The sequence below is a fragment of the Zeus faber genome (assembly GCF_960531495.2).
Source record: "Zeus faber genome assembly, chromosome: 13".
In the NCBI taxonomy this organism is placed as follows: Eukaryota; Metazoa; Chordata; class Actinopteri; order Zeiformes; family Zeidae; genus Zeus; species Zeus faber.
In genome coordinates, this window is record NC_137198.1 from 31,601,022 (window position 1) to 31,622,536 (window position 21,515).

A 21,515-nucleotide genomic window follows, 5' to 3' on the forward strand; every position below is an offset into this window, starting at 1 on the left:
AAATAAAATAACTCAAGAAAGTAACACAGGGTGGGGGTACAAAATAGAAATAAAGGGAATAGACTTATGTTTATGAGATAGGCTATTATGTTTGTACAGATATGTACATTAAAGTGGCATGTGAATAAAGTGAGGTAGTGTGTGCAGAAATATACAGTACTGTATACAACAGTACGGCGCAGCAATACAGTAACACCGAACAGACCTGAAATACAGCACAGTATGCAGTTACCCAGAACAGTGATCCAGTTCTCAATGTGTGACTGCGGATGCGCTTGCCCGACCGCAGCAGCTTGAACAGTCTGTTGGTGGTGAGGATCCTTCATGATCCTGCGGGCTCTGCCACTACACCTCCTGGTGTATAAGTCCTGCAGGGAGGGGAGGGTAGTTCCAGTGGTACGTTCGGCTGAATGTACCACCCTCTGCAGGGCCCGCATGTCCTGAGCAGTGCAGTTCCCAAACTAGGCAACGATGTTGCCTGGCAGGATGCTCTCTACTGCTCCAGAGTAGAAGGACTTGAGGATCCTCACAAGACCCTGAATTTCTTCAGCTGCCTGAGATGGTAAAGACGCTGCCTCGCCTTTCTCACCAGAGTGTCTGTGTGTAAAGTCCATGTTAAGTCCTCCGTGATGAGGACTCCCAGGTACTTGAAGCTGCTTATCCTGTCGACAAAAGTCCCATTAATCCCCAGCAGCGCATGCTTCCTCAGTTGTAATTCTCTCCTAAAGTCCACAATTAGCTCCTTAGTTTTGCTGACGTTCAGGAGGAGGCTGATGTCCTGGCACCAGGGTGACAGATCAGCCACCTCGCTGTAGGCATTCTCATCGCCGTCATTGATCAGGCCCACCACGATGGTGTCGTCAGAAAACTTGATGATGGTGTTGGAGCTGCACCTGGCCACACAGTCATGTATGTACAGAGAGTGTATAGACTGAAAGGATAAGGGAAGTTGAGATGTGAAAGACAATGAAAGTGGGAAAATTTGCCCATGATGCATTTGGGATTCTTTGTTTAGGATGAAACTTGGAGAAGAGTGTGTGTAAAAGTCATTTTAGTAGGATATTGGTTCAACAGAGGAAGCTGCAGAACTGGATAATTTAACTAATAGTCAAATGATGTACGACAGAGATCTATGATGTGGTAGTATGAATCGATATTGCATGGTTTGAACTGTTGGATTGTGTTTAGAGAGATAATTGTGATGTTGATTATAGTGTTGTGGTGAGTTGAAGCAGGTTTTAAGTTGCTGGAAAGTGTCTTTGGCTCATTAAATGCGACTTTGGTAAGGTTAGGAGTATGGTGAGTTATTTTCTTTTAAGAACTATAGTTTGTGCTTTGTTAATAGATTTTATAGAAAACCATTCCAAATTGATAAAACTAAAGATCAGAAATGAATAAGTTTTTGGTTTATAAAGAGTTATTCTTTTTAAATGTACTTTATTTTTCCCTTTTGTGTTCTTGTGTCAAAGTGATTTGCTGGTTGAGATAAGATAATCCTTTATCTTGCAGTGTTACAGCAGTAACAAATTGGCACAATGGCAAAAAGCATTATTCAATTGGTAATTCTAAATAAAAGGATATGATAAATAACTAAATAGTATAGATTAAACACTATACATTAAATCATGATATTGCATGAGTGAATTGTTAGTTTTGGTGTGATATACAACTGTTTTGGTACGTTTCGAATACTTACCGATTCCTTTTTGTTTTTCTCAGTAAGACTGGTGATTATTTAAGTATAATCAAACAACATTATTAACATTATTAATTTTTATTTTTGTCTTACTCTAGAAGTAATCTCGATTCGACATTGAATAAGGTAGATGTTGATATACAGTATAACATTTTACAAATAGTTTAACAAAGAGGAATAATTGTTATGTTTTGTATACAAGAGAGGTAATGGATTGTGTACGTCCGCTTACTAAAAATTGAAAAACTTACATAAATGTGAAATACGTAGGGGGCTGAGTACGCAGCTCTGGGGGGATCTTGTGTTCAGAGTGAGGGAGCTGGACATGTGCCTCCCCACCCTAACCACCTGGGGACGGCCTGTGAGGAAGTCCAGGATCGAGGCACACAGCGGAGTGTTCAGTCCTAGCTTACACAGCTTGACAGCCAGTCTGGTGCAGACTTTGGTATTAAACACTGAACTATAATCGATGAACAGCAATCTCACATAGGCTCCCTTTCGGTCATCAAGGTGTGTGAGTGTGGTGTGCAGTACCTGGGAGTGGGTCTAAGGTGTGGGGGAGGGAGGCGCAGATGTAATCTTTAATCAGCCTGTCGAAACACTTCATGATCACCGAGGTGAGGGCCACCGGACGGTAGTCATTCAGGCAGGCAGGAGAGGCGATCTTCGGGACAGGAACGACGGTGGACCTCTTGAAGCAGGAGGGGACCACCAATCTCACCAATTCCATATTTACATATAATATCTCCAAGAGGCAACATATAGATGCTAGTAACAGTAATAACAGTAAAGTACAGAGTACTGATCCCTGCGGGACCCCACAAGTAACACTACAATACTATACCATGATTCTTTACCATGAGTTACACGGTGTGTCCTCTCTGAAAAATAAGATCTAAACCAGGAAAGTGCCAAACCTCTAATGCTAATAGACGTGTCAGGGCAATCTAGCAATAGGTTATGGTCAACAGTATCAAAAGCAGCGATGAGGTTGAGTAATAGTACTACTGAGGAGGTGTCCGTGTCCCTTGCTAATAAATGATCCTTAACAAATTTTGTGGGGGCTGTCTCACTGGAGTGGAGCGCTCTGAATCCAGACAGATAGGTACTCCTCACTTAACGACCGAGTTCCATTCCTAGGACCAGGTCGTTAAGCAAACTGGTCGATAAGCGAGGACCCGCCTTATTTCACAGTAAGGGGGTGTGGCGATTGCAAATACTAGTTAGTGAATACTGACAGACTGTGGGAACAAGACTGAGACTGAAAACGGTGATGTTCGATGAGATGCTTGACGCTGAGACGCTGCGGCATTGTACGCAGCGTACAATACAGACTGGTCGGAGAACTGGTTGTAAGTCTGAACGGTCGCTAAACAGGTAGGTCGTTAAGTGAGGAGTCCCTGTAATTCTTTTTTTTTTTTTTTTTTTAATCTGTGCTGTCAGCATGCTGGGCATACAAATACTCTTTTTTGTATCATCTAAGACAGAGCTAGTCTGCAAGTGGAGTTCAAGTTCTCAACCTGCAATGCAACTCTTTATTCATTCTTAAATCATCAAGAACTGCTGCAATAACTTTGTCCTGGCGCCTCCAAGCAGGCAAGGCCCGCCCCACCGCAGCCAACTAGATGCCCCACCCGGCATGAGCGCCGAGTGCCCATCCAAGTAGCAGAGTGTGCTCAGCGCGGGGCACCTCGATGATAGCCTCCTCCTGCCGATGCCAGCTGGCCGCCAGATATACGGGCCCTCCACCACCCCCAGCTTTTTCGTCAAAAGCTTTTTCGGCATCTAAAGAGGCAATGACAGTATTTAAGTTGTTCCTTTGAGATTTGCTGATCAGACTGAATGAACGATGCATATTGCTGGATGACTGTCTGCCATTGACAGCCTGTTTGGTCTGGGTGAATTATAAATGGAATTACTTTTTCAATTCTGTTTGTTAGTGCTTTACTTATAACCTTAAGGTCGCAATTAATAAGGCTTATAGGTCTATTACTGGAGGTGAGGGTTGGGTCCTTATTGGGTTTGAGCAAAACCAAAATGAGAGCGGTATTTATGTGGGAGGCATGGTGGAGGTTGTCTTAATCTCTGTAACCATTCTGATGAATAATTGGGATATACTGTAAGTGGCCAGAAGTGTTGATAGAATTCCAGGGTTAACCCTAACCCATCTGTTCTAGGTGATTTATTGTTGGGCATAGAGAAGAGAGCTTTCCTGAGTTCCTCTAGAGTAAGTGGTTGATCTAAGGTGCTAGCCTGCTCTGTCGAAAGTTTAGGAAGGTCAATATCATCAAGGAATGAGTGAATGTTTGATATATTAGATTCATTATCCAAGTGATATAGTTTGTTATAAAAGTCTCCAAATTTGTTATTGATGTCTTGTATGTAATCCTACCCTGTGGATCTTTGATGTCTGCAATAAGTGTTTTTTCTCTATCGTGTTTCAATTTATTGGCAAGAAATTTACCTGATTTGTCATTGGGCTTGTTGGGAGTGCACCTCCTTTATTCGCTGTTCGAGTTTATTTTGGCATTCTTGTCCTTTCATTTTCTTGTGAGTGGAGAATGAAATAATACGCCTCCTCCTCTTAGAACTGCCATAGCTGTTTCCAAAAGTAAGGATATATTTCTGGGGAGTCCTTCAGTTCAATGAAGGAAGTCCATTCTCAAGAAAAGAAATGGTTAAATTCTTTATCTGTCAGAAGTGAGGCAGGTGGCGGGAGGGTTCCGGTTTGTTTCATTTATCAGGTTGAAACTGATCGGCTCGTGAACGGAAATAACAATAGGGTGGATTTCTGGATTAGTGATTTGGACAGTGCGGAGTTACTTGTCAAGAAAAGGTCGATTCTAAAGAAACTTTGGTGGGGTGGTGAATAATATGTGTATTCTCTAGAATGTGCTTTATTTGATCGCCAACAATCCCCAAGAGCAAGATCACTCATATATTTTTTTATAGTGTCCGACGAATGCCAGGATTTGGGAATATTTCTGGCTTGAGAACGGTCAAAATTTTTATCCAGTACTGTGTTGAAGTCTTCTCCCCATATGATAATTGATCCAGAGAATTCTAAGAATTTTGAAAATATATTGTGAAAGAAATTTGGGTCATATATATATATATATTTTTTTTTTGCAATTCGCTTTGTTATTTTGTCTGAGGTGGGGCTACCGGTGCATTAATTAGTGTAGCAGGGTGCCGCCATGTTGGGTCTCCACTCACTACTCACTTCCGCTTCCGTCTTCTCGCGAAATCACAGCATGCTCCGCGTGATTGCATGCTGATGCTCTCGACCACCGCCAGCCTCATCTCCACTGCCCCAGACCATCCATCGTCTGCCTGGGCCTCCACTCCCGAGCCAGTTGGTGGCTACTTTGTTGCCGCAGACCCCGCTGTTTCAAACGCTGTGGAGCGCCTCCTTGGCTCCTGCAGCAGAATCTCTGCCCATTGAGGCCACGTTGCAGCCACTGATTTGGACCACTTGCCTGCACCGCCTCTGGAAAGACTCTCTTGGCTCAGCTGCTGCTGCTGTCCCTTGGAACTCCTCTGCTGCCGGACCTCCATCCCATTGTCCACTCCTCCATGGTTCGACACATCACCCTGCCTGCGGCTAAAACCCTCTGCTACCCGGGTGCCCACACCCAGGATATGGACTCCAAAATCCCACAGCTCTCAGATCAAAACCCATCTTCCTCCACTGTTCTCATCCACGTCGGAACCAAGGATCTCAGGAACAAACAATTGGAGACACTTCTTTACAAAGCTTATTGACAAAGCTTATGATTGGCGTCTACAGTCAGACCCCCGGTTCACTATCTGCGGCCCGCTGTTGTATCCCAGCTTTGGAGACGTAGGATTCACGCGTGTCCTTCAGCTGCACACATGGCTAAGGGATACTGCTGCTCCCTCAACGTACCATTTGTGGACAGCTTTGGCACCTTCTTAAAAACTTCTCCAAACGTCTTCAGATTTCACTTTCACGGATCACGTCTCCCCGCCATTGAACATGGAACTTAAATTGAAATCCTCTCATCACTACTGATGTTTGGTGGTTCCGATCCACTCCTCTGACATTAATGACTGTCACTCTGCTTTAAAAATTACTGTAATTATAAACCATAGACCCAAATCACGTAACTTCCCTGTAACATACTGGAATCTAAACAATTTATTGTGGCCATGCACCTAGAACAAAATAAATGGCTTTATTAAACATTCGGTCGCTAACAAACAAGTCATTTTTAATTAGAAGAATCTTTAATCAGCACACGACACACCACACTACAACACACGCTTTGGATGGTGGCCCCTGAAATGTGCTCTGCATTTGACCCATCCTGGCTTGTCCTTCCTCCAGGGGGGCAACTAGGAGCAGTGGGCAGCATTCAATGACGCGCCTGGGTACCTGGTTCCATATATCGATCGCTGGTCAGACGATGATCTGTGCATATTTTTGGTGGGGGTCCTTACTGATGTTAGATGGAGGAAACCCCATTTGAGCACGTGGAGAACATGCAAACTCGACACAGAAAGGCCCCTAATTAGGAGATAACCCGCCGGACCAGGTGCCAACAGCGCCCCAGGACCTTCTTGCTATGAGGCAGCAGTGCAATGCACTGTGCCACCGTGCCACAGTTAATGACCTTATTAGTAACGACTTCCGGGTGCGGAATATATGGAATATGACCTTCGGAAAGCCATCAGAGATGCCAAAAGAGCCTACAGGGACAAGCTGGAGTCGGACTACCACAGTTCCGACCCCAGACGCATGTGGTGTGGACTGCGTACCATCACAGACTACAAAGAGAGAAACAGGAGAGATGCCCAGCCAGCCGCCTCTCTTCCTGATGAGCTCAACACCTTCTACACATGGTTTGAGGCGAGAAAAACAACCATCCCGGCTGCAAGTCTAGCTGAGGACCAGGATGACTGCGCTCTGTTCCTGTCTACGGCTGACGTGAGGAGAGCTCTTAAAAGAGTAAACCAGGGGTGTCCAAACTTTTTGCAAAGAGGGCCAGATTTGGTGAGGTGAAAATGTATGGGGGCCGACCATTCAGCCTGACATTCTTTGAACCATTACCATTGTAAATTAACATGTAAATATGTAACTATATCACTGTTGTGTTTATTTGTATTTGCTTTTATTTTGCTTTGTTTTACTCTGCTGTATGCAGCTAGGTTGACATTGCAAATGAGAATCTGTTGTCAATTGCCTTATCAGGATAGATAAAGGTTAAAATAATAATAAATTAAATGCAAATAAACTATTTTATGAAATCTGACTCTGATATTTTTTTTGAAACATGTATTTATTAATTTTGTTTTAACAAATCACATCAAAGTGCATTTTGTGCACTTTGTGCATTAATGTGAAGGGTGATACTGAGATCTCGACTGCAGTAAACAGGGCAGGTCTGGCTCAAAAACAGTGGTTCTGATGCGCAAGATGTCACGCAGGTGAGAGTCACTTAGTCTTGTCCTCACGTGGTTCTTGTTAATGTTCATAACCGAGAACGTCTTCTCGCACAAGTACGTCGAGCCAAAAAAGCTCAGCATTTTCTCAGCAAATGTTCGAATCGCTTGGAACCTGTCTTTGTCTAGCCGGCGGTAAAAGTTTACAAGAGGGAGTTGCTGGTGCTGACTGTGACACTCCGCGTCACACTGCAGCTCAATGAGCTCCAGCTGCAGGTGGGCTGGAGCGTCATTAGGTTCCACGGAAAAAGGAGAGTAAAAAAGTGTGATCTCCTTTTCAATAGCTGCAAAATCCCTGAAACACTGTTGAAACTCCTCAGCCATAGATGAGATGTTTGCTGCATACCTCCTCATTTGCGCAGTGATATTGTTTGCTGGAAAACTGATCATCATTTCCTGCAGCGATGGGAAATGTGTGGTATTGGGCTGCGTTTGTGACAGGTGCCTTTGGAAAAGTAGCAGCTTTGTCCCAAAAGCTTTGATGTGTGAATACAACTTGCTTAGCACTGCATTTTTCCCCTGAAGGCTCGTGTTCAGTGCATTCAGATGTCGTGTTATGTCAACTAGAAATCCAAAATCAGCCAGCCAAACAGGATCGGAGAGTTCTGGGATCGGTTGTCTTTTTTGTGCCAAGAATTGTCCGATTTCCTTTCTGAGAGAGTAGAATCGCTGCCGTGCAGACCCCCGACTGAGCTATCTTATGTCATTATGATACACAACATCTCCATATTCAGTGTGGATGTCGATCAGAAACTGTTGAAACTGGCGGTGACACAGGGCTCTGGAGCGAATATAATTAATAGCCTTTATCACCGGTTTCATAATTTGATCATATTTCAGATGTTTGGCACATAGAACTTGTTGGTGAATAATACAATGGAGTTTTATAGATTTGCCTCCTTCTTCGCTGACTTTTTTACAGACTAGGGTCGATAGCCCACTTTGCTCACCAACCATGGCAGGTGCGCCGTCCGTAACAATCCCAGTGATTTTATTCCACTGTAGTTTCATGTCATCTACGGCGGAACAAACAGAAGCTATGAATGTATTCGTGTCATTTGGTCTATAAGGCTCTAGAGGCCAAGTAGCTCTTCACTCGTCCACTCCTCTCAAAAAAATTAGTAACTGAGTGGTGTCAGATGCATCCGTGCTTTTGTCGCAGGCTAACAAAAACAAGACAAACTCCACTCCTTTTGCCTCTAACTGTCTCTTGATATCAGATGAAATTTTTTCAATCCTCTGTGCCACAGTGCTACCAGCCAGGCAAACATTGGCAAACTCTTGTTTTTTTTCAGGACAAATTTTCTCCACCATTTTCATCACGCAGTCTTTAATAAATTCACCCTCAGTAAAAGGTTTGCAGTGCTTGGCAATCAGCATTGCCACCTCGTTGCTTGCCTTTGTAGAGTTTTCATTTGAGTCACAGGCTCTTTTGAAAAAGCGCTGCTGTGCCATTAAAACAGATTCAAGTTGCTTCAGTTTTTCGGTGCGTTCATTTGCCGTTAGCTTATCATAGTTAGCATGTTTCGTCTGATAGAGCCGCTTAATATTGAATTCCTTGAAAACAGCCATAGTCTCTTGACAAATTAAGCACACGCAGTTGTTTCGCATGTCAGTGAAAAAATACGATTTCCACCTGGAAACGGCGGCCCTCGTTGTCAACTTTCCTTTTTTTAGTTCCAGTTGCCATTTTAGAAATGGGCTAAAAATATACCACAGTGGTAAAAGTTCACACAGGGGTCATGCGGCGAGAGTGCGGCCACAAGTCTACTGCCATCCTCTGGTGAAATATAAAATTGCTTTTTTTGTACGTGTGTATTCTTTACTGTGGTCAACCGTACTGGTGGGCCACATATTATACATTTTATGACAGACACTTCAGGCCGGTGGAAATTTAGAGACGGGCCGGACTTTGGGCATGCCTGGAGTAAACCCTCGGAAGTCTCCAGGACCTGATGCCATATCAGGCCACCGAGCCACAGACAGAGCCCTCAGAGCGTGCGCTGACCAACTGGCAGGGGTATTCACTTACATATTCAACCTCTGATCCAGTCTACAGTCCCCACCTGCTTCAAACAGACAACCATTGTCCCGGTACCAAAGAAACAACCCATCACCTGCCTGAATGACTATCAACCCGTAGCACTGACCCCTCTACCATCATGAAGTGCTTTGAGCGGCTAGTCAGAACCCACATCTGCTCCTCCCTTCCCAACACCCTGGACCCCCCTTCAATTTGCATAACGCCCGAACAGATTTACGGACGACGCCATCGCCCTGGCAGTGGACACCACCCTCACCCACCCTGACAAGAGCAACACATACTTGAGGATGCTGTTTATAGATTACAGCTCAGCATTCAACACAATTGTGCCTGCTAAGCTTGTTCCAAAGCTCAGGATCCTGGGTCTTACCACCTCCCTCTATAACTGGATCCTGGACTTCTTGACGGGCAGAACCCAGGTGAGAATGGGAAACCTCTCCTTCTCTGCACTGACCCTGAGCACCGGAGCCCCGCAGGGCTGCGTACTCCTTCCACTCCTGTACACCCTGTTCACACATGACTGTGTGGCCACGCGCAACACCAACACCATCCTTAAGTTTGTGGACGACACCACCATCCTAGGTCTCATCTCCAACAATGATGAGTCCTCCTACAAAGAGGAGGTCAGCGTCTTGGCAACATAGTGCCAGGATAACAACCTCTCTCTCAACGTCTGCAAGACTAAAGAGATGATCGTGGACTACAAGAAACAACAGCGGGGGGGCACGCCCCCATCCACATCGACAGAGCTGAAGTGGAGAGAGTCTCCTGCTTCAAGTTCCTCGGTGTGTTCATCAGTGATGACCTCTCCTGGTCCAGGCAATCGGACGCGGCAATAAAGACTGCCCAAAAGCGCCTATTCTTCCTGAGGAGACTCAAGAAATTTACGGCAGCTGCTCCTCTGCTGATCGCAAGGTGCTCCAGAGGGTGGTGAAGACAGCGGAGCACATCATTGGCTGCCACCTCCCCTCCATGCAAGGCATCTACTGCACACAATGCCTTAGGAAAGCACGGAAAATAATAAAGTACTACAGCCACCCAGTTTACGGACTGTTCATGCTGCTGCCGTCTGGTAAATGTTACCAGAGCATCCGGGCACGGACTACCAGACCCACAAACAGTTTTTACCCTCAGGCCATCAGGCTTCTCAACCTGCAACATCTGTAGTCACCAATCTAAATTAAATGTACATCACCACAACTACATGTACATATCCACCGGCACTCCTTACCTTTATATTTATATCAATCTTGTGCAATAGACTGACCTATTTCTGTTGGAACTGCTACAGTGTTCCAAGTTTTAATTTCCGTTTTAGGATTATTTTCTTATTTTAATTTTATGTACAGTACACTAGGACCTCTTGCCCATATTTGTAACATCGACTCTTTTTTTATATTCAACCTTTATTTTATTTTAAAAAAAATATTTCCTCCTTATATTTGCCTTGTTATTTTATCTTTTTATGCCCAGTATGCAGTTGTTGCCTGTCATGCCCCAAGAATTTCATTGTACCGAATGACCTTGTGTTGTTCTGTACACTTGACAAATAAAACACTTTGAACTTTGAACTTTGAACTTTACTACCTGGTTTTCATTCTACTGACTGAGACCTGACTGGACAAAAATGGCACAGTTGCACTCATGGAGACAACATCCAGACCACTAGAGCTGATAAGAGAGGCTGTGGAATAGCTGCTGTTTTCTCCGATCCTTATAGCTGCTAGGAAATCCCCCTCGGGGAATTCACGTCTTTTGAACACCTTGCTATATCTATAAACTGCATGGCTATCCTTCCAAAAAACAGGCATCCCGCAACATTGTGTATATAGTCCACAGGGGAAACCATATCTCCTCTGCTGACTGTTTTTTTTACTTTTCTTGTTTGACTAATGGTTAGGACCATGTGTCAAAAGGGGATATTGTTAGAAAACTCAGTAACACTACGAAATTCCAGGGTTCACAGTTTTTGCTGAAAATGTTTGTATATAATGTGTTATTTGTGCTCAGAACAATACAGGGAGAGGTGTTACTAAGGCCAGCTCTTCCCATCCTACTGTGAGTGCTCCCTTTGAGTACCTCATGATGTACTATATTGAGCTGACAACCTGCGGTGGTAAAAAAAACCCATTGTTTAATGATAATGGACACATCACTACCACCTGTCCTCTGTACAAACCACCATCAGAGATCGGCCTCTTCCAAGTGGGACCAGAGATGAGGGCGTGGCTGCAAGACACTGAGTTGGACATCTGAGGATGATACACGAGAAGAAGAGGGACATATTTTTTAAATTGATCTCAGTGGAGGCAAACTAGATTGGGTTTCATGCCTGCCATTAATAATGATGATCACATGGTGTGACAGGACTGTCCCTGTATGAAGTGCTGACAAGGAGACCAATGCGATTAGGTCTGTCTCCTTCGGTCAATGCCACGGATGAATTACATCACCTTAACCAGTGGTGATCAGATTGTCCAGTTAGTTTATATAGCTTATAAATTTTCTTATTCTTTTTAATGTAACGACCCTGCACGTTTCACACTGTTGGTTAATTTGTAGCCTAATTGATATTCTATGGACATTATCCCTTACATATCAGAGATTGTGATAATATTATTCTGTTGTCACCCAATGTGCATGCATTTCTTTTTGGTACTGAGACCCCCCCACCCAAGTGCTGAAGTCTGTATGTGCCCAGGTCACACTAAACCTTCCTGTCCCACTCCAAGGACCACTGCATGTCCTCCGACCAGGTGACTGGGTGGTGATCCATAACTTCTGGAGAAAAAGCTGGATAGTTGAAAAGCTCCCCCACCCCACTCACACCCACCCCCACCAAACTCACACCCACACCAGATCCAGAGATGAAAACCTTACAACAGAAAAAGAGAAGTCTGTTCAAAAACACAGATTGGAAGCTGTGGGATTTTGACTCCACCAACCTCCAAGACAAACGCTCTGAATAGTTTAACTCCTAGTATTCCTTCCTTGCCTATATAGCTCAACACATGTATGGCACTAACCATCCCGTACTGGCTATACAGTGCCCCTTGTGTAGGGAGGGGCAATACCCCTGACCATTTTCCCACCCCCGATTGGACCCCAGGTTTCCCTTATGTTGATGATGAAGATGATGTTTGTATCTAATTATGTTTACCCGCACTTATAGTATGCATTCGTCATTATGTTCAGACAATGAATTTTTGTTGTTGTGATTGTTAAGTGATAATCAATCCTTAATCTCATTGTGTCTGCAAAGCATTATGTATTCATGTAATCTATCCATATTAATGTTCTCCATAATTTGATCCATGATGTTTTATTTTATTGTATTTTATTTTTTCAGTGCAACTTCAGCTTTTTGCATGTGTATTGTCGTAGAAACATGTAGATAACACTTTTTGGTCTTTTACTTTTCCCCAGTCAAGTGTTGACTGTGAGAGGTTTGGCCAATTTGAGGGGCAGCCTGTTCTTCAACCCATGCCTGTCTGAATTTTATTTTATGACACACCGAGTTTAGGTGTTTCCCAGTTAAGCAGGACTCTTAGGACATTTTTTTTTTCAAATCAGATTTTTCTGACCTTTTTTGCCTCAGTTGTTTACAACTGTTGTCATTGGTGCATTTTCTTTATTACATTGTTGTTCCATTAGGAACAAAAGGGGGGAGTGTGTTAGAACATTTTAGATTCTTGGATATATTTTTATATTCTTAGATAATTATTTATTATATATATCTCCTGTGTAGGCCTCATTTTGTCTTGGTTGCCATGTCTGCAGCCGGTGAAGGCCACTGCACCTCCAGTATTTTAATTACCAACACCAGGTGCATGACTCCTTATTTTCAAATTATTTTTGAGACATGAGCAGGTTTACCTCACTGACCAAGCAGCAGAATTTCTCTGACACGATCCTGGCAGAGGGTCTAGGAGAGCCCAGGTGCTGTGCATTTGTTTCATCACGACTTGATTATTGCAACTCCCTGTTCATGAGAGTCAGCCCATACAGGTACTCCTGCGCCTTCTGTGAGCCTCTCCCCCTTCAGGGCAATCTTCTGAGCCTGAGTTGAGTAGCTTCTGAGGGTTCTCAAATGGGCACCCTCATTCGCTGATGTTTGGTTGATTAGCCCTTGACATTTTGGAAGGGCCAGATGGAAGACCCAGTTTCCCAGATTCATCCCCTCAGAAGGCATCCAGCTTTATGATGTTTTCCCATCACCAGGTTGCCTCTACCACCTCTCATACTTCTTTATCCAGATCCACCGTGATGCTGCTTCTGCCTGCTTGTTTATGTTGACTACCAGCTTCTCCTTTGCTTGGCCTTCCACTCCAAGCAGTCCCAAGGCTTTCCAGAGTAACTCTCACACAGCCAACTTCCACCTGTTGACCAAAGGATGATGTCCGGTCTGAGGTTTGCGTGGACTCCTCTGGAAATCTGAGCTCCTTCTTGAAATCTGCCAGCATCTCCCAGTCACCTGCCGTGGTCAAGATTCCTTTGCTCCTCGTTTCCAATAGATTCGTTCCTCGTTTCCTACCTCTGTCCTAAACAGCCTCTTCCCTGGCTTGAGGAAGTGGATGAAACGTGAACCTTAATAAAGTTGTTTTGGCTTTCAAAAGGTGCTTCATGAATTGATTTGGCATTGCCACACCAAGTGCTCTTCACCCTCCAGATATTCCCAAATCATTATCTGCATACAAGAGATTTTTAAAAGGTTGTTAAGATTACGTAGATGCAATTGAAGTGGTGTGATATACAAGTAGTGTGGTAGACCCATCACACATTAACCATGCCGTTTGTGTCTCGACAGGAAAGACCTACATTGCCACTGATCTGCTGGGTTCATCATCTGACAGCGAGGATGAGGTGATGAGACAGTATGAAGAAGCCGTTAACCGATCCCAAGGTCTACGGGAAGCAGCAGCGGTGAACAGTGCTCGTCAGCAGGGAGTTTTTGGCTGGGAAACTAGGCAACAATACAGCCCCCTTTCTGCAGTATATGATGACTATAGTAGTGAAGCATCTGTTGAAGATGGTAGGTTCTTCATCTGGAAATATAACCTATGTGTTGTTTTTTGTTGTGTGGTATTGCTGACAGCAGCTATATATTTGGATTTAACATGCACATGTTCATGCCAGTGGACAGAATTGTGGGTGAAAGGCTCATATCTTCTGTTGGTAACTGAAGTATGGTTTATATTTGCTGCAAGGCAGCTATGCGGTTTATTGTGTGCGCACTACCAGATAGCACAAGCATTTATACTTAAGGCAGTGCCTCATACATTTCGAGGCGATATTCTTTTGAGCGACAGGGGGTGATGTGCACAAACCACCACAGGAAACTGAAATTACTGCTGTAAACATGATAAAGAAGTCCTGAGTCGTGATCTGAAATAGAGAAGAGCAGAAAAATTTAAAATAGAAAGTGTTAATGTATGTGTGGCAGTTCCGCCAGCACGACAGAGAGACAGGCAGAGATGTTGCAAGCAAACCAGTTTATGGTAATGAGTGGCAAGATGTAACAAGCCCTGAGCAGATGGAAACTTCTCATGACAGAGGCTCTCGGTGTGTGTGGGGGGGGGTGGGTGATTTACCTTTCACCTGTTACCTCATTGATTGCTCTGACAAGCAAAAGCCGTACAGCCACCCTGATCCCGGGCCCAATTACCTAGACCCAAGACAGGTGTGGTTGCACACCACCCCCACATAAATAAAGATTATGTGACAAATAAAGATTATTTCTCTTCACACCATAGTATATACTGTATATCTAGTGTAGTCGCTGCAGGTTTTTATACATATTTATTCAGTGGGAGCCACTTAGAGAGGGCAGCTGCACCATGTCAGTGACCAGGCAGATCCATGGCTGTTACATTGCTGATCCCTCGTGGGTCTTCCTGGGATCTTGCCTTTAATGATATCCTCCTTGATGACTTAATGGTCGTGCCAGTGCTTGGGAATGCCCCCAAGTAACATTTGTGGAAAAGGAGTTGCAATGTGAGTCTCAACAGATCTGTCCACCGAGGGGAGCGGTGGTTCAAAGCTGAAAGCAACTCCAGTATACGGTATAATCTTGCATTTGTTTAATGGCAAAATATACATGTTTTGGAATGGAACATACTGTTAGGACTGCATAATTAATTGTATATTAATCGCAATGTCGATATTGGCCTCCACAATTCATTTATCGTGGCCGGGTACGATTATATTTTCAAATTGTTGCTATCTGCGCCCGCACAAAAGACATTGCACTAATGACATGACAACACAAACATGCACATAATGTTTTGCTGCTGGGTGAAATTTGTACTTGTTTTGTGTCTGATTGCAATTATACATGTGGAAAAGTAAATAATCGGTGCATCGGTGAGGGAGCTCTCTACACGTCTGCAAGCTCGCACGCACGCACGCGCACACACACACACACACACACACACACACACACACACACACACATGTCTTTTTTTTCTTTTGCTCAATTTCTTAAAAGTGAATACATATAAAATAATAAAAATACAGTTTTTATTTGTTTGATTTTGACAAATGTGACAAAACGATCACGCACAGCAGAGCGGAGATGTGTCCTGGAGTCTCCATTTACGCATTGATGACCCGGACACATCAGAAATGCCAGCACACAAACATTTGTTGCGCGTGGAGATTTGAGCAGATCTGAACACACCAGACGCGCATTCAATGAACAACAGAAAATTAAATGGTTGTTTGTGTATCATCTTGGTGGGATGATGTGCAAAGTGTTGAGCCAAAGTGTAACATAAACAATATTAATACATTTACATTACATACCTTAAGTCGATATAGTGATATCAATTTAATAAAAACAGAAGTAAGCATAGTCTTAATTAATTGAACTTACTAACCCATCTTCAAGGATTATGAAACTAACTGAACTCACAACTACGGTGTGGTCATTTATGACTTTTTGCTCGCTTCCCCCTCAGCCAACTACATCCAGAGGATGAGACAGACACCACCACTAGATGAGCTCCAGCCACCACCCTACCAGGATGAAGATGGCTCTCCACGCATGTCCTGCACCCCCTCTGACCTGGGGGACACCAAGTGTGATTTCTTCCATGCAAATGTCAGCCCGTGCCTTTTCTATGGCAAGTTTCACAGTGAGGGTCAAGAAACAGAGAGCTACCTCAACAAGGGCTATAAGGAGGATATACTCAGTGACAGCACAGCCGTGCTTAGCACAGAGGTAATATATACCAGCCTTGACTGAGAAAACGTATTAACATTTTGCAATTTGCTGTGTGTGTGTGTGTGTGTGTGTGTGTGTGTGTTCTCATCATTTTTAACTATTACTTTACTTTTGTGAACCTTAACTGCTCTGCTGCAACTTATCACTTTGCTTGACTGCAGTCCAATGAGGAAAACATAAAGCCATAAAAAACATCTTAAATCTCCTTTTAGAAAATGGGAAACATTAGTCAGAACATGAAAAAAATGTAGTCTTAATACACTCAGTGGCCACTTTATTATGTACTTGTTTATCGTACTGGGTGGGACTCCCCTCTGCCCCAGAAATGCCTGAATTCTGCATGGCAACAAGGTATTATTTTTATGTTTAATAAATATTCCTTCGAGATTCTGGTCCATGTTGCCCATGTGAGATGGTAGCATCACACAGTTGATGCAGATTTGTTGGCTGCACATTCATGCTGCAAACCTCCCATTCCACCACATCCCTAAGGTGCTCTATTGGATTGAGATCTGATGATTGTAGAGGTCACTGGAGCTTGGGATGATGTTTGCTGTGTGACATGGTGCATTATGTTATGCTTCAGGAACATGTCATTCAATTATAGAAGATGGTTAGAATATGACCAAAAAGAAATACATATGATTAGCAACAATACCCTTGTAGGTTGTAACATTTATACCGTGCTCCATTGGTATTAACTAACGTGTGCCAATAAAACATTCCCCACTCATTGCACCACCACCACCAGCCTAATCTTGGATCCCAGTAGTCCTTTTCTTAAAGGAGTTCTGGGGGGAAGCACCTCCTAGTTTGTGCCGGAAACCAGAGATTCGAAGGGGGCTGGCTTAATTTTTTCATTTTGTTATTGGAGTGTTGTGGGGATATTATACAGAGGATAAACTCCTTCACAAGTGGCAAGATGTCATTTAGAGATGAGGATTTTAATGTGTTTTAATGGATTTAAATTAGTGTATTTATGCAGTGGCCAGTCTGCATGGTATTGACAATTGGAAACTTTCACAGAAACTTTGTCTAAGAACATTGGTGTCCGGACACGATGTTTTAGCTTGTCTTCCCACTGGCTACGGGTTAAGTTGAGTTTAATAGCTCTTGCCGAGTTTGTGTTCGCTATCAGCCAAGGAGGGATACAGAAGCTGGGAAGACTATGCTATCGTTTTGGTTATCAGTCCTTTGGTAGCAATTTTGGAAGAAGTACAATTCCTTAATGGTACGTTCTGGGACTCCTGGGAAACAAGATTAGGTTGTTTCCAGTAGGGACTTATTCCATGTAAAGCGTGCTAACAAATCTCTGCCCCTGGCAACATCATTGGTATATATATATAGGAAACAAAAGAAAGTGAAATGCAAATGGGGCATTTCACTTTTATAAATGGACATACATTTCCGCGTCCCTCCCATCAGACTCTTTAAAAGTCTGATTTGTGAGACCACCACCAGCCTAACCTGTTGCTACTAGGCAGGATGGAGCCATGGATTCATGTGATTTACACCAAATTCTACCATCTGCACGTTGCAGCAGAAATGCAAAGCAAGATTTGTCAAGCAGGTGACTGTGGTGTGGGGATGGGTTGGTTTGAGCAGCCACACCTGACCTGGATCTAGGTGATTGGGTCAGGCTAGCTGCATACATGTTGCTCGTTGGTTAAAACCTCCATCCTCACTTACACTCAGGATAGGAGCCCTATCATGACATTTTCCATCTGCTCCTGGTCTAATTCCTCCCAGCCTCCCCTCTACAATAAACTGTGTCTACAACCCATCGTCTTCTGCGTCTCTGTGCCGGCGGGCCCTGAAAATGCCACTTGGGTCCCAGTGTGGCAGGTGGAACTGCCACACTGGCACCTGAACAGGGACTCTCCAGCACGGGAAAGGGACACAGAGGGGCCATCCAAAGATGCCCTGAAGCCACCAGTGGATCAACAGGCGGCCCCGGCACCAACCCTCTCCTGACTAGCACCAGGAACACCTTGGGATCTGACTGAGGAGACCGGGAGAGAAGCAGCTGCAGCAACCATGATGGGTAACCGTCTGCGGCTAGCTCCTCCGCCTAGCAGCCACTGCCGGGACCATCCAGCAGCCCAGCAGCCAGGCCACCCCACCAAGCAGCCCCGCAACAGCCAAGTCCATCCACGCTTTCACCAGCCAGTGCAGCAGCCCGAGGCCCCACGCTCCAGAATGGAGGAGGGGGCAGTCTGTCGTCTCCCTGGGGGAAGGATGTCAGTTGACCGTGCTACTCTGGGCAACCAGGTCCGGGCATCTAGGTGATGGCAGCTGGCAGCAACAGGTTAAAACCCCCATCCTCACACAGACTCAGGATAGGAGCCCTGTCATGACATGTTCCTGGCTAATTCCACTTAGCCTCCTCTCTACAATAAACTGGTGTCTGCAACCGCTCATCTTCTGTGTCTCTGTGCCGGAGAGCCCTGAAAACACAACTTGAGTGGCATGTGGCAGGCAGAAATGCCACAGCGACATTTTGCAATCTTTTGCTGTCCAGTTTTGTTGATCTTGGAATGGTATTCTGCTGATGTAGCCCATCAACTTCAAGGTTCCATGTATTGTGTGTTCAGAGATGTTGTTCTCCAAACAACTGTTGTAAAGTGTAGTTTGGGTTACTGTTGCCTTCCTGTTCGCTTCAAACCGTCTAGCCATTTTCCGCTCGTATACAAACTGTTTTCACCCACAGAACTGTTGTTTTTTTTTTTTAAATTATTCTCTGTAATCTCAAGAGACTTTTATGTGTGACAAACCCAGCAGATCAGCAGTTTTTGAGATACTAGATCCTACCCCACCTGGCACCAACAATTAGTCCAGGGTCAAAGTCACTTAGATCAAATTTCTTCCCCATTTCTAAACTTCGGTCTTAACGGTCAATAGGGGGGGGACGGTAGCTCAGGAGGTAGAGCTGGTCGTCTAGTAATCTAAAGGTTGCTGGTTCGATCCCAGGCTCCTCCTGCTAGCATGCTGTAGTGTCCTTGAGCAAGGCACTTAACCCCTCATTGCTCCTGATGGCTGCGTCCGTCGGTGTTTGAATAATTGTAAGTCGCTTTGGATAAAAGCCTCTGCTAAATGACTAAATGTAATGTAATGTAATGTTAACAACTACTGAACCTCTTGACAACGTCTGCATGCTGCCATGCATTGAGTTGCATATTTGGTATTTACATTAACAAGCAGGTAAACACCAAAAAAGTGGCAGCTGAGTGAGTGTATGTTATACTGGCAATGACAACAGACTTACCTGCCCTCAAGCATTGGTAACAAATACTGGCAGGTGCACCTTGTTCTCTTGCCTACCAAAAAGCAGAGGTCAAAGACGGGCAAAGAGGTCAAAGAGGCCCATGCCCCATCTTCACAGAGACATTCTGCTTCAGCCACATGGAGTCAGAAATGATTGGAAACTATGCCGTTAGTATCAGCCTTTATAGTATGCGACGGACAAAGAGGGAAAAGATCCTGGGAGAAAAGGGTTTTTACCTCACTAAGCACAATCTCCAAGACAATATGGCCATGACTGTCATCCTCGAATTATGCTGTGCTCTGTCGGTGAGTAGGAAAACTACAAAGCTTTTCTGACTCGTAGACACCCTCTCAATGCCTTTTCAAAATATCCCTGACTATAGAGAATACCCATGTTAACCTTTTGGTTGTGTGTTCAGTAGAGGAGGCGTGAAAGTAAGTTGTGTGTCTCAAGTACCCAATGGAATAAGAAGTGCAGAGAAGGTGTAAAGATAATGTATTTAGATTAACTAATCAGCTTAGGTTCAACTAATTGTCATTGCACAGAGTACAAGTACTGATGTAACGAAATGCATTTATCTGCATTTTACCCATCCTAGTAACTGACGTATCTGGGAGCAGTGGGCTGCTCTATAGAGGCTCCCGGGGAGCAGTTAGGTGGTTGAGTGTCTTACTCAATGACACTTCAGCATGCTACCAAGACTGATATGGGGTCATGTTTTGGTCATCTCACTGAACCTTTGTTGCAGAACATACGATTTGTATTGGAACACAATGTACAAGTATATTTCAATTTCATTCAAGGAATAATCAAAGTTTTATTAATTATTAAAACAGAACTCTTAATTCTTTAAGTTCTTTATTTCCATCACAAAAATAATGATTTTTATGTCATGCATTATTAGTTGGTAAGTTTATTATTTTGACAAATCTAACCAAATAGGTAGACAAGGTAAGACAATGGTAAGACACTGACGGGCATGTTTGAGAGATTTCAATTTCTTTCTTTTAGGCACAAGCTTGTTAGCTGTCAACTCGTAAAGCATAACACAAACTGTTTATATAATTGATTGCCATAGTATTTTTACAAACAAATGTTACCAATGTTACCAATAGATTCACTTGATTTGAGCCTTGATTTTAGACTCATAAAAGTCTAATTAATTCTAAATATTTGTTGAAACCATGATGAATTGTGGCTATAATGCTCCCTGCAAGAGTTTATATTTTTCTTTATTCTATATACTGTATATTCTATCCCTATTCTTCTGTGGCTTTGTCACCTTTTCTATACCTACATTTTAAACTGGCCACTGTCCATTGGCCAATGTCCTTAATGTTGTCACATATTCTGAGTAAACAGAGTGAGAGAGTGTAGTTTGAGGTACGCTTAGTCATTTGTGTCATGAAATAAAATATTCAGAGCGTATTTCTAGACACACAGGTGGTTGTGGGCAGCTGGATATCATCTTGGGTTTGGTAGTAATTTGACTATTGACAGTCTACTCCCAAATTACTAAGCCTAAAGTTGTCATGGGAGGTCTAAGTCATTATGTTTGGTCACAGCTTCGGCCTGCCACAGATATTTGAGTGGACGCTTTTCTAAATTGCTGCCAATTTTTCCAGGGTGAGGAGGCCCAGATAAGCTTCTCGGAGATGTCTGGAAGTGAAAGTGCCTCATTGTTCCAGTCAGACAGTCAGACGTCCTCACCCGAGATCCTCGTGGGACTGGTTTACAATGCCACAACAGGACATCTCTCTGTGGAGGTCATCAAAGGTTGTCATTTCAAAAATCTTGCTGCAAACAAGCCACACAGTAA

The 21,515-nt window shown here is 43.8% G+C and overlaps 1 protein-coding gene across 1 annotated transcript in view; it reads left to right on the forward strand.

Moving 5' to 3' along the window:
* Positions 1–21,515, forward strand: part of LOC307238962 (synaptotagmin-14-like) — a 44,710-nt gene that overhangs the window by 18,789 nt on the left and 4,406 nt on the right. Inside the window, exons 3-5 of the mRNA XM_080012127.1 lie at positions 14,014–14,238; positions 16,166–16,428; positions 21,322–21,511. Of these exons, the coding sequence (XP_079868253.1) occupies positions 14,073–14,238; positions 16,166–16,428; positions 21,322–21,511 (619 nt within the window). The 5' untranslated portion in view covers positions 14,014–14,072. The remainder of the gene's footprint in view (positions 1–14,013; positions 14,239–16,165; positions 16,429–21,321; positions 21,512–21,515) is intronic.